Here is a 13,945-nt window from a genome sequence, read left to right on the forward strand (position 1 = left end):
CTAGAATCAACTGAGAGTTTTGCCACTCATTTCAATGAGAGGCTGTGTCATCAGTTCTTTGCAATAAAATCTTGTGATTATTAAGAGTGCCTTGCCTGCTCATTTTAATCTCCAATGCTGATGGTCCAGACTCTGTTTACACTGGGTGGATTATATAAGACCTAGTATAGAATAGTACCCTAGTATAGTTGGACACAGGTGGCGCTGTGGTCTAAACCACTGAGCCTCTTGGGCTTGCCGATTGGAAAGTCGGCGGTTCATATCCCTGTAACAGAGTGAACTCGCATTGCTCAATCCCAGCTTCTGCCAACCTAACAGTTTGAAAGCATGCCAGTGCAAGTAGATAAATAGGTACTGCTGTGGCAGGAAGGTAAATGGCGTTTCTGTGTGCTCTGGCTTCCGTCACGGTGTTCCATTGTGCCAGAAGCGGTTTAGTCATGCTGGCCACATGACCCGGAAAGCTGTCTCTGGACAAATGCCAGCTCCCTCGGCCTGAAAGCAAGATGAGCACCGCACCTCATAGTCGCCTTTGACTGCACTTAACCGTGCAGGAGCCCTTTACCTTTACCTTTTTTACCTAGTACCCACCTTCCTTAACATTTGGTACCCTCCAGACATTCTGGACTGTAACTTCCTTGTTCAAACCTCAATTTAGCCATAAATTCATTGGATAGCTTTAGGCCAGCCACTGTCTCAGCCTCAGTTACCCCAACCCAGTGCTTTTCTTCTAGAAAAAAAGGTGCCAGTGCTGTGTACCCTTGAGTACCCCCAGAAAAAAGGACTTCCCCTACCTAATATGGAAACACTGATGGTGGGCTATTTTACAATGTGTGTGAACCACTTGGAGCAAAAAAAATTGCAGCTGACACACAGCCAGCCCAGCTGTTATGTGGGTTCAGGCCAGCACCAAGGACAGAGGAGCCGGCACTGATTTTGGCCAAGATGTCTCCAAGTTCAAGTGAGATCTCATCAGAAACCAGCGAGATCTCACCTGAAATCAGCCCCAATGGTAGTGCCACTTCTCGAAGGTGGCAGGGCAGGTGACACAGGTGGCAGCAGCAGGGCAGTGCTTCCTGTTCGGCCTCAAGCAGCGAAATGGGACACGCCTCCCCTGAGCTGATATAAAACCTGACTCCCATCTTGGTTCTGAATGGAGAAAATTCTGATAAAGAGCCAGAACATTTGACTGACAGGTGAGGCTTGGGGGTCTGGCCTGCTGTGTCTTCAGCCCATGCTCTCTGAGAGGCCATGCTGCTGTTACCAGCCACACATCCATCTGTCTTCCAAGGTAGCTACAGCCGCCTTCAAAAAGCAGCACTTCCCCATTTGCTCAGACAACAATTGACCACGAAGAAGCAAGGGCAGCAACTGACTGGGGAAATAAGGGACTTCTGCTTTAAAAATAGAAACATGATTCATGTTGCTGCCGAGGATGAGTTATAACATTTTGTGTTATGGTCTCCTGGAGCACCCAAAATTCTTTTCTACTTATTACAGCTTATTTCCACTATAGTCTCACCTTGACACCCTCAATGCGGCAGCTACAGATTTTGCCGTTCCCCTGCAGATTAAAATAAAAATAAAAATCTCCCTCCAATCTCAGTTGTGGTTAGAGCATTTTTAATTTGCATCATTTCCTGGACTAGTATGTGCAAATAAGCAACAGCTGTGTTTCCCTTCATGAGAACGGCAACAACTTCATAAAACATAAGCTAGCAATTGTGAGTTTCTAGTTAATGACCATAATCTGTGCACGTTCTTTAGGGGAAATGCCGATTTAAAAATAAAAGCTAGAATTATGTAGGAGAAAAGCAATTGCTGCGAAGAGGAAGGGGAAGGAGAACCCCGTGCTAAACTTTTGAGCTCCTTGGGGTGAAAAAAAGTGCGATATAAAAACGCAAATATGTTATTCATTATAATCTTGTATATTAACACCACCCTTCATCCAAAGCAATAGCTGTCAAGTTCTCCCTTATTTTAAGGGAAATTCCATTATGCTGAATAGGCTTCCTCGTGAGAAAAGGTAAAACTTGACAGCTATGAAGGTCACTGATGCGGCTTGCAGCACTTAAACACCAAAAACGTGCAGCATAATAGCGAACATCACAATAACACACATACACACACGGCGCAGCATTTTTTTCTTCATCCCATTCATATAATAAACGGTCAGATATTCCAAGTGTGAAGGGGAGGGAGGGAGGCCTCGTGACGATCCCGTGACAGCCGCTGAAGATCCAATGAGAGCCGGCCTCGCCTTCACCCGCCGCCGCCTCCTCGTCGTCGTCGAGATCTACTTAAAGACCAAGCACTGGAACAGAGGCTTCTCGCCAACGGGTTGGGCCCCGAGCCGCCTGTCACGCCGAAGCCCCGCCCCCGAACCCGCTCCTCCGCCTCTCATTGGTCAGGATGCAAGCAAAAAGGGAAGGCGGGGCCGGAGGTAGGTGAAGAGGTGAAGGCGAAACGACTCGGCAAGCCCCTTCAACCCGATTGGACCAAAAACCGTCCCTTACCCCGCTTCCTCCTTCCGGTCGACAAGAGGATGAGCGTTAGGCAGTACGGCACGGGCGGCTGCTTCCTCTTCCGCTTGTGTAGCATGACTGGTCACGAGCCACCCTCCTCTTCCTCCTCCTCCGGGCTCCGGTAACGGCTTCGGGGGCCGGCGACAGGCGCGGGGAGGAAGGCCGTGACGTGACGTCGAGCGCCGCACAGGAACGTGGCAGCCCCAGGTGACCCCGACCCTTCTTTCCTTCCCCTTCCCCCTCTCCCCACAGCCGCACCTCGCTTGCTTCAGGCTCCGGGGAGCGGGGCGGAGCTGAGCGAGAGAGGTGAGGGGGCGGAGGACACGTGGGACCCCCACCACCTCCTCCTCCTCCGAAAGCTCAGGCGTCGCGCGGATTTCCTCGCCCCCCCCCCCCTTTGAAGAAGCCTGGCGGCAGTCGAGTTGTGAGAATGGCGGGGCTTTGCAGGCACTTGGGGGGCGGGTGGGTCAGGGAAGGGCTTTGCAGAGGTGAGGTAGAGAGGGGGATGTGAAACGTATCTGTTGGGGAAAATAAGGATTCAACCTACTGAGTGGATCCAGTTGGCCGCTTCTGTCTTAAGTAGTGAATTTCCCCTCTCTCAGTGCCAAATTATTTCAGGTTGTCATTTACGTGAGACTAATATCCCAGTCGTCGTCTTAATTCAGGACTGTGAGATTGCTTATAGAATGTCCACCTTTCCATGTAAAAGCCATAATGAAAAAGTAGGTGTTGAATGTTCAATTGATCTCTGCAACTCAGGTTTCATGTCAGGCAGCCATATTAACACCTTGTCTACATCTGTTCTTCATCACCTGCCCTTACTCTAGACAACTGCTTGTAGAATGTTCCTGGCTCACTCTTGCTTCCATGCTGTGCTGCTAGCCCTCATAACCTCGGTGATGGCAAAGGACAATGAATGTGATCTACTTGGGGAGGAAGGCAGTGAATCCACAAAAGAAAAGAAGCTGCTGGAGAGGTTGAAGCCAATTTTCGGCAAAAGGTACAGTACCTGTGGCTGATCGACTTGTTGGGGTGGCTTCAATGTAGCCAATGTCAGGAGCAATTGCTCAAGAGGGATTTTTGAGTCACTGCCCTTGGGGAATATCCAACCACCTTAGCTGTTTGTCAGGCCGGGCTAGTGTCAACAAGTGATTCTCATAAGAATTCTACTTGCTCATAGCGATTGTGTTCCTGTTGTGAAAAGATGGGTGCTGAAGGAGTTTATCCCCCCCCCAATAAAATTAACAGCTCATTGGCAATATTTTGTTCTTCATGAGGCCTTGTAGACACCTGGTATTGATACTTAATGTCCTTACTGAGGACGTCTCAGATATAATCTAACAGCACCTCTCTGTTCTTGCACTACTTGAATACTTTCCCCACCAATCCGCATTACAAAATCTGCAAAAGGAAATATGCAAATATTCATTATTGACACCTGGGTGAGCAGGCTGGGAAGATCAGGTGTTAACTCAGCTTTTGGTCTCCAGCTACTTGACATGGCACCAATCCCAACTGGGTTGGGGAGTCACAGCTGTAATCCCTAATGAGGCCAAACCCTGCTGACTAGATTTGAGGGGTTTCATGGTGTTGAGTCATTGGAACAGACTGGGGATGCTGCTGGTCTCTTGTCCACCCCATTGCAGGGCACTTCCTTTGCTAACCTGAAGGTTATCTTGAGCATGGTGTTGGACAATCCTTCCAGAGTGGTGCCACATACCTTCAACACCCACTCCAATTCAGCCTCCAGTGAACTAGCTTGGGACCTCATGGCCACCTGGACAACCATAGATTTGTCCTGATCAATCAGTGGTGCAACCCATGTGTCCAAACAAACATACTCTGGACCTGGTCTTTGCAACAGAGTGGGATAGCTTGGTTCAATTGATAGTGGGGTTTGTAATGAGGCCGTTTTCCTGGATGGACCATTTCCTGATATAGTTTGGATTCCCTCCGATGGTATCACCCATGGGGTGGAGGGTCTATTGAGATGGTGCTTCAGAGGTCATCATTACAACTGGTGAGCATGATTTGTAAAAATATTACATGGAAAAAATACGAGAGAGACATTGCACATACCCTTGTAAATCAAGAAAATCTTTAATAAAAAATACTTTTAAAAAAATCTGTTGGCTCAGTGGAGAAGCTGATTATAGTTTGGCTGACTGACCGTTGTCCATCATGACTTACACAGCTATCCAGAGGGGATTAGTGGAGTGGGCTCAAGGACTGATCAGTGCCTTACTGCAGAAGGGGGATCTGCTGCCTTCCTTGAAGGAGAAGGTGCACCATTGCCCTCTTGAGGACCAGAAGTGTCAAATAACAATTGCCTGGTCACAATCTTGAGAGGATGGCAGAAAGCCACCTGGAGGCACTATTGGAGGAAGTAGATTATCCAAATTGATTTCAAACTGGCTTCAGTCCCAGAGACGGAGCCTAAACTGCCTTAGCTGCCCTGCCAGATAATGTCTGTTGGGAGAGAGGCAGGAGGAGTTGATTCCTCTCAAACTTTCCACACCTCTTGATTCCTTTCACTATGATATCTTTCTGGCCTGGCTCTGAGTATGGAAGGTATTGTTTTGCAGTGGTTCAGTTCATGCCAGCAAGACAGGTTCCTGGAGATGATTGGAAGTGGAATGACATTGTTCCACCCAGCGGAATTGACTTGTGGTGTCCCACAGAGCTTCATCTTAACACCCTTGTTGTTCAACATCTACTGTATATTCTGGCGTATAAGACTACAGTGGTGCCTCGCAAGATGAAATTAATTCGTTCTGCGAGTGCTGTCGTCTAGCGAAAATTTCATCTTGCGAAGCACCAACGGGGGAAGCGCGGTTTGACGGGGGGGGGACGTGAAAATTTTTCGTCTTGCGAGTCGCGCCCATAGCAAAATTCGTCTTGCGAGTCAACCTTTCGTTAGCAAATGCCTTTCGTCTAGCGAGTTTTTCGTCTGGCGAGGCACTTTTTAATCCAGGAAAATCTTCTCAAAAGTCGGGGGTCTTCTTATACGCCGGGTGGAGAATCTGTGGTCGAGTATATCTCAAACACTATATTTTAACTGGAAAAGTTGGGGGTCGTCTTATATGCCCAGTCACCTTATACGCCGGAAAATACGGTATATGAAGTTGCCAGGAACACATAATGCCAATGATGCTCAGCTCTATCTCTTGTTATGTCAGAATTGGAAGAGGCCGTTCAGGATCCTGACCAGTGCCTGTAAGTGGCAATAGGCTGAATGAAGACTCTTAAATTGAAACTGAATCAAGACAAGACAGTTTCATGAAATGGGGTTGGGATGTCACACTGCCATGGATAGGGGGTGCTCTTCGATCCAGCTCTGTCACTTCAGTCCCTGGTGACTTCAGAGCAAGGAGTGCTTATTTCTAGCTCTGGCTGATTTGCAGAGAAGGCTTGGCACCTGTGATCCATGCTTTGGATCAACAGTATCTGAGAAAGCCTTCTTTGTGATGGCCACTAAACCCTGGAACTTGCTGCCCCGTGTGTGTGTGTATGCTTCCTGTCTACGTTATATACATTTTGGTGACATGCACACGTTTTCACTCAGGCATTTTGGGGGTGGCTGAATGTGAGTTTTCTGTATCCGAAGCTGTATTGTTTTACTAAGATCAGTGTTTTCAGCTTTTGGATTTTAAATACAGTTGTATTTTAATTTGTATTCCCCACCCTGGGACTTCTTGTAAAGAGCAGGTAACAAATTATTTTTTATTTTTAAAAAATGAAGGAGATACATGCTGATTCATTTTTTTATTCCTCAAGATTTGGGGTGTTTCTCATTCACTTTACAGCAGAATTTGTAGAATGCGATTTAAAAAAAAAAAAAAGTTTGTGCAAAGCTCTCCTAATGGAATTTGGAATGAAAGAGGGTTCTGGCTGGTATAGATACTCCTTAATTTGAGTGGGAAGGACTATGGTTAGGATCCCTCCCACCCCCACAAATGTGTGAGCACCAATGTCTGTAAGCCTTCTCTTTGTGGCATCTCCCTCTGCAGTTTTGAAATCGAAGGTGAGAGTGAAGGTGAGAAATACACCTACAAGTTCCGGGTGTGTCAAAATGCTACCAATAAGAACAATTCTGGCCTGGTGCAGATCAACAATAAGCAACAGATAACGGTGTTGGGACGAATCAACGAGACTCATATTGCCAGTGGAAGTAAGATACCTTTATCCCTCAACAACTCTTATCCATTGCTCTTCCAATACCACATATGCCTCACAGGATGTCTTGGTTTTCTGTCTTGGCAGGTTCATGGATTTTACTGACCTATAAGGGGGGAGACCCCTATAGTACCCACTGTGGGAAGGAGCAGAGAAAAGCCATAGTAATGATCACCTGCAACAAGAAGACACTAGCAGTGAGTAGCTACTGGAAAGGGTTATTTAAAAAAAAAAATCCAGGGTATAGTGGCCAATGGTTAGGAGTCACCCCTCATTACACTACCTCCAGTATTAATCACACTGGGTATAATTTAAGAGCTGAATTGCATGTTTGGAAAAGGAGATTACTGTATTCAACTTGGCAGGGATACCACTATGCTTGAACTTATATGTTGGTGGGAGGGGAAAGGCTGGTCACTTAGAAAATGAACACATTTTGAGGAAGGGTACTCCAGGGCCACCGGGAGGACTGGGAAGTTCCTGTTGTAAAGAAAGAGTCAAACACAGAGCCTCCTACCAGCATTTTAAAGTACAGCCCAGGAGGCCTACAGCATATATTTATCTGAACATGTATTTCGCTCACTCAGAAGTGGGAGGTTGGCACTATTAGATGGCTCTTGAAGAAGATGAAGGACATTGACTAACATAGATCTCTGGGGAAGGACGGAACTTTGTCCTTGTATATATTTAAGGTGATATGTGTATTTTGCTGGGCTTCCATGAGTCTGCTGTCTTCACACAAACAGAGTGGTTTCACCATGGTGTCAGAAGAGCGAGAAAAGATTGAGGAATGCTTCTACCTCTTTGAGTTAGAGAGCAGCTTGGCCTGCCCTCCAGAAGACTCTCACTTAAGTATTGGCTCTATATTGCTCATTACGTAAGTTTGCCTAAAAGTTTTAATACTCCATCTTCAGTTTAGCAATTTCCAGGGTAGCTTACATGCATATTCTTTTTAAACAAAAAAAAGGGGGGTTAATAAATGAAAATAACAGTTAAAACAGAGGAGCATCAGAGCAACTTGGGAGATAAAAGCCAGTCTGATAATACAATTTAATAGTGCCTGGTTTCAACAATAAGTTATTTACTTGGTGCCAGAAAGACATGAGATTTGGTATCAACAGCCTGGGGTATATGTGTATCTTTACCAGTGAACAATCTTAAGACCTGTACTTTGGACTAGTTGAAATTTCAAATGCGTCCTCCTATTCAGTGCATCACGGCAGTGTAAGTTGTATGTTACCTGTTCCTGAATAGTGGCTGTTTCTGTTTGGGTGGGTGTGGGTGGGCACCAGACTGAGCATGTAGACAGCACTTCACGCCATAGATGCCACTTAAAGGCTAGAAAGCGTTCAAAGCTGCAAAGTGCAACCCCATCTAAAATAGGCTGGGAACTACCTCTCAAAACAGGCACACACCCTACCAACAAGTATCTTCACTTTCTCAGGACTTGGTGAGCAAGTATTGCAGCTTTTCAGAGGATCTCACTTGGCAGTTCAGTACAGATTTTAAACAGAATTGGGGACAAAATGGGGCTCTGAAGAGTACAAGTGGTATTGGACATTAGTATTCCCAGTATTGCCCTTGTCAAATGAGCATACAGGGTAGAAATGAAATGGTGGAACACATTGTCCTCCATTACCGAAGGGTACCATGGTGCTCTTCCCTACTTTCAGTGCCTTGTTAGAAAGGGTCTAGAAAAGTAATCTGCTGAAAGTTTATCCACAAGACACATTTCTGTAAAGGCAATTCCACAGAATCAGCAGGTTTTGTATTGAGCATAGGGTGACTGAAGTAAAGGTCTTTGACCATGGGAAATGGAAGGTTTATCCCAAGGCAGTAGCTTTAAGACAAAAGAATACATATGTAGTTAGGGGCACTGGCTTCCTGGTAAATATTTAGTCAGGCATGACAGTATGGCATGTGTTTATATCAGAGCTTTCCAAACTTTTCATGTTGGTGACACACTTTTTAGACATGCATCATTTCACGACACAGTAATTAAGTTTTACTAGCAAACCAAAGGTTAAACTAACCCCTTTCCAGCCCTGGGAGGAGTGCAGGGAACATTTGCATTTGTGTGACACACCTACACACTGCAACCGACACACTAACTTGTCACGACACACAGCTTAGAAAGCTCTGGTTTATATTATACATGTGGCAAATGCCCTGGGCTTTGGGATTTCATAGATGCACAGGAGAGCCTAAATTACTGCTCACTGTTTAGACACGAATTATAAGCACAGCTTCTGATTGGGCTTCAGCAAATCTCACAAGATGTTAGAAGATTTGGATGTTACAAACGGATACAGTGGTACCTCAGGTTGTGCACTTAATTCATTCCGGAGGTCCGTTCTTAACCCGAGGCATGCTTTCGCTAATGGGGCCTCCCACTGCCGCACGATTTCCGTTCCCATCCTGGGGCTAAGTTCGCAACCCGGAGCAACTACTTCCAGGTTAGCGGAGTTTGTAACCCAAAGCGTTTGTAACCCGAGGTACCACTGTACAGGGAAATAAACTTGCACAAATGTCATCAAGTGTAGCCTGCAATTTAGCTTCCCTAAAGTGTACCCATTTTCCTCCCCATTTCTGGGCAAATAATTTGCCTGCCATATTGATCCCTATTCCCTTCCCATATTTTATGCTGCTGTGTATACTTAAGTGTGATACCTAACAACCATTAAGCCTAAAGTTGTGCACATTGGGCTTTCCTCTGGTTGCTCAAAATTAGAATTTGACTAGACGCTTTAGGAGTAACACATATTATACCATAAAGGTTGGAATCTCCTATGCCAGTCAGCCTCATTATAAGTTCTTAAGCAGTTTGAAAGAGAACATCAAGTTCTGAGTTTTATTAGAAATCATTATAGCTTTTGCCTTCCTGTTTTGTTTGTATTTTAACCTTCTCTTTCAGGCTTGCTCCATTGGTTACAGTGTACCTCATTGGGGGATTTCTTTACCAGCGTCTGCTGGTGGGAGCAAAAGGCATGGAACAATTCCCCCACTTGGCCTTCTGGCAAGATCTGGGCAACCTAGTGGCAGTAAGTAGCAAAACAGACAAATCCGTACAGTAGAAGGGGCAACCTGTGATTCTTCCAGAGTTTGCATCTGATATCATGCACACAAGCTGCTTCTGGCTGTGCCACAGGAAAGATGTATGCGCATTCAGGCATTTTGATGAATCTTGTTTTAAGCAGGCCTGGGTAACCTCCAACCTGTGGACCAGTCATAGCCCGCAAAGCCATTTTCCTCATGACATCAGCTGATGTGTGGGAGGATGGGTTTGAATCCTGACAAACGCCATCCTGATTAAGGAGCTGGTTTGCATCAGAATCTCGCTAAAATGAAGGACTTTCAAACAGCCCAGTGCTGTTCTTTGAAGTCCTGACAATTTGGGCTTCAAAGCACAGCATCACCTGACACCATAGTGATGCCCACCTGTCATATTCAGCCCTCCAGGGGAAGGAGATAAAAATGGGCCCCCCTAGACAGAAAAGATGCCCCCACCCCTATGTAAAGAAGCTGCAGTGAAGCTTGGGGACCCAGCTTGTTAACAATTTTTATTACTTGCCATTTAGTATGATGTCTAATGCCGGACTGTGGTTAATCTTTACTAATATTTGTTGATATAAGCCACTATCGTAGCCATGGTTTGAAGTTGCATTGTGTCAACTAATGATTTGAGATTACCCAGTTTGCATTTGGACAAAATGATACACTGTTTAATCAGAAGGAATCAGAGCCTTTCAATTCTTTGTAGCTGCACTGAATGAGAGGCGGTGTGTGTCCGGCTAAATAAACGGATTTATTGTATTGTCCGAATATAGCTATTGTTTTTGTTGGGAGATTGCAGCTAATAAATTCCTGTCAATGGGCTTCCCTTGAGAGTTGTCTGGGAGGCAGTTGTCGCAGCCTAGGCTTGTTTCCTTGTGGGAAGTTCTGAACTGATGCTCTCATGCTAAGCTTTTACTTACTAGTTGCCTATGCAAAGCCTTTGATGTGCTTTAGGTATGGCAGTTGTGCTTATTTGGCTGGCATGTCTTCTATAGTCCCTTCAGCATTGAGGTCCTCAAATCATGCTAAGAGGTGAAATCTGGATGGAGACAGGGGCTAATATTGCAATCACTATTCATGGTCTGGCATTAGTACATTAACCTGTGTGTGTTTACAGGATGGCTGTGATTTTGTGTGCCGGTCGAAACCAAGGAATGTACCAGCTGCGTATCGTGGTGTTGGTGATGACCAACTAGGAGAAGAGTCTGAAGAGCGAGATGACCATTTGCTACCAATGTGATCTTTTCTTTTCCTTCCCTGTTTGTTCACATAAGCGGGTCTCACCTGGTCACTTCCCCTTCATCTTTCTTGTGATCACCCCTTAAGCGGCTTGCTTTTTACCATGGCTGCCCCGTTTTTCCTCTCCTGCTATGAATGAGTACTGGGACTGGGGCTTGGGGCTTTTATGAATGTAAATCTGTGGTAACAAACTTTGAAATGGGGGGACTGGACAGAGCCCTGAAGGGCAAATGCTTCTCTAGATTGCCTGCTGAGGCTGATTTTCCTCAACTTATGAAGAATTGCTTGTAGGTTTGGAATGGAGCAGCAAGGGGGGACTTCAGTATGTGATGTTAAAGGGAAGAACCTGAAGGTGCAGGGAAATACTAGTAGCCTTGGGTATGGGGGGGTGGGTGGGGGGGTAGAGTGGCTGGGATTGAGAGCTTTTACATATTTTGTATGGGCTTTATTCTACAAAACACTGGATTTCTATTTTCAATTATTCATTTGTACATTTTCCTTGAAAGGTGTGGGAGCTTTCCTTGCATTTTCAGATTCACCTTTTTAAGATGCAGTAGACAAGACAGTCTGGAGACTCGTCCATCTTAAAGTATGAATTAAAAGTAGATTTGAGGTCGTCTTTGTTTTCCAGTCGCTGGTACATGATGATGGCAATAATATGTATATTTTGCTATATGGCCTGAATTGAAATAGAGGTGGAGACTTCAGAGGCAAAGAAAGAAAGTTTCTGAAAACAGCGGGGGCACCTGAGTGCAATCCCTGCATTATCACTTCCTTTAAATGCTTTACGAGAAAGAGGAATTATCTAGCTTTAGTTGTATATGTGCTTGTGGCGGAGGTTGAAAAATATAAGGAACACCAGTCCTCTTGGTATTTCAACAGGGGAATAAGGAATGAAAGTCTGTCTGGGTGGTTAGTCCACAAAAACCTATGGAATAAACTTTTATCCTTCCAGACTAGTGCAAACATCACTGCTGGTCTGTTCTCAGTAGGGATGCTAATCTAAATTGCACCTTCATCTGCTTCCTGGAGGGATTGGGACATGATAGGTCTGTTGCTTTAAGAAATTGCTTTCTTTACTTGGTACATGCTATGCTATCACCTACTGAAGAGATCAGAGCTGCAGCTCAAAAATATTCCTTACTTTCGAAGATAAGCCATTTACAGTTCAAAGTCTCCTGAATTCACTAGTAACACCAGCTATCTCTTGTGAGGAATAATATATTTACTTCGTAGGGAGAGCTGGTGGTTCAAACTGGGCAGCATTCTGTGGGGTACACAGCAGGGCAGAATCTCCTCTTTTCTGACTCGAGCAATGATCAGCTGGAATGAAATTAGATAAACAAAGCTGCATCAAGTGTCTCAAGTTCCCTCCAACAGGGATATGGTCACTGCAATGGTCACTTTTTCATGGTGGTGTTTAAAATAACTTTGTACAAAGACACAACTTTAAAATTAAAATGGCTTGAAGCCCTGAACTGTGTGTTTGTGAGTTAATCATAGACTGCAGCTAGGATCATGCTGATGGGAGTTGGAATTTAACAACATGGAAGGGCTGGAGGTTCCCCCACCATTTTTGTCTCTTAAGTCAAAGAAAGCTGCAGCAAATTAACCTTGTTAAATACTACTTTCCTGCGCTCCCAGCCACACAAGAGGGAACATAGCTCAGTAATCAAACACAGAACTTGTCTGGAGAGTGCTTAAATTTCAGTTACCTGTATCTAGTTTAGAATTCAAGGACTAGGAATATCAACTACTGTATTGGCCCAAATATAAGCTGCACCCGCAAATAAGCCACACCTTTAAAGTTGTAGCAGGGAGGAGGAAAAATGACAATACCCGGGCTGCTTCCTGGGGGGAGCCACGCCACTGCTGGCAGCCTCCCCCCTTTCCCTCTTCTTTCTGGTGGCTTGGGAGAGGCTGTTTACCCACACTCTGGGGCTGCTTCTTGGGGGGGGGGTGCCTCACAGTTTTGCTGACAGTATAAGGTCATGAATAAAAGCCACACTTTAACTTTTCACTGGCGGAATTTGGAAAAAAAGTGGCAGCTTATATTTGGGGCAGTACAGTGCTTCACATAAACATGCTGTCAAAGGCTGCCTCAGCCACACCTTTTTGCTTAGTACCATAGCATTATTTAAGTTATTCTTGTAGTTAAGTATGAACCAGCACACACAATGAGATGGTTGCTGCTTCCCCCACCCTCCCTATAATAACTATTATAATCTCTTCCAATTCACACTAAAATGGTGATCGCTATTAACTAATGTCACAGGAAATCTGAGCACATTTGATTCTCCAGAGTACTTAAGAAAGATTCTATACTTGTGGTTAAAAGCTCTCATTTGTTAGTGATATTAAACTTTGTGTTCAGATTTGGGGCAGTTTAGAAAACATGCACTTGGCTGTATTGGGATCCCTAGTTAGACCACCAAGCCCCACACACCAACCTGTATCTGACATCATGGAGTCTTAAAACCCAAGCACAGTACTTTACAAGACCCAACAATCAGCTTCCCATCAGTGCTTTCCAGGTTGATTTCAAACCTTGTGGGCAAAAACTGCTTGCTTGATGTCACTGTGACATCAAATAACAGGTGGACAATCCATGTCAAACTTGGGGCAGGAGGTGGGGAAGATGGTCTGGTGCAATGGAAGGAAACTTGGTTGAGCCAACAGTCCAGAAAGCTAAGGCATGAATCCCAGCTGGTAGGCATGAAGTAATACTGCCAAAACTCTGGTTCCCTCTAGTGGGCTTTAAAAGGCTACTTGAGTTGTGAAAATACTACAAACCCTAGCATTCAAAAAGTTTAAAGGTGACATTTTGGCAGATAGAACTTATTAAACACTATTTCTACTAAGCAGAAGTAAATATGCTTAAGCTGAGCTTTATGCTAAGATATTAAGCACACTTAGGTTTCCGACAGAAATGAGTAAACTCCTATAGAAATATA

General features: G+C 45.0%; 1 protein-coding gene across 2 annotated transcripts; it reads left to right on the forward strand.

Annotated features, from left to right (window-relative positions):
- Positions 1-2,541: 2,541 nt before the first annotated feature.
- On the forward strand, positions 2,542-12,469 carry LOC117060664 (cation-dependent mannose-6-phosphate receptor-like). 2 transcript variants are annotated; one of them, XM_033173077.1, is made up of 7 exons: positions 2,542-2,729; positions 3,350-3,522; positions 6,533-6,693; positions 6,786-6,895; positions 7,445-7,575; positions 9,613-9,739; positions 10,870-12,469. In XM_033173077.1, the coding sequence occupies exons 2-7, from the start codon at positions 3,365-3,367 to the stop codon at positions 10,990-10,992; spliced, it is 810 nt and encodes a 269-aa protein (XP_033028968.1). In that variant the 5' UTR covers positions 2,542-2,729; positions 3,350-3,364; the 3' UTR covers positions 10,993-12,469. The 2 variants fall into 2 exon arrangements, with proteins under 2 accessions (XP_033028968.1, XP_033028969.1); XM_033173078.1 differs by having other exon boundaries at positions 2,581-2,643.
- The last annotated feature ends 1,476 nt before the right edge of the window (positions 12,470-13,945 follow it).

This window comes from Lacerta agilis, chromosome 16 (assembly GCF_009819535.1).
Source record: "Lacerta agilis isolate rLacAgi1 chromosome 16, rLacAgi1.pri, whole genome shotgun sequence".
Lineage (NCBI taxonomy): Eukaryota > Metazoa > Chordata > Lepidosauria > Squamata > Lacertidae > Lacerta > Lacerta agilis.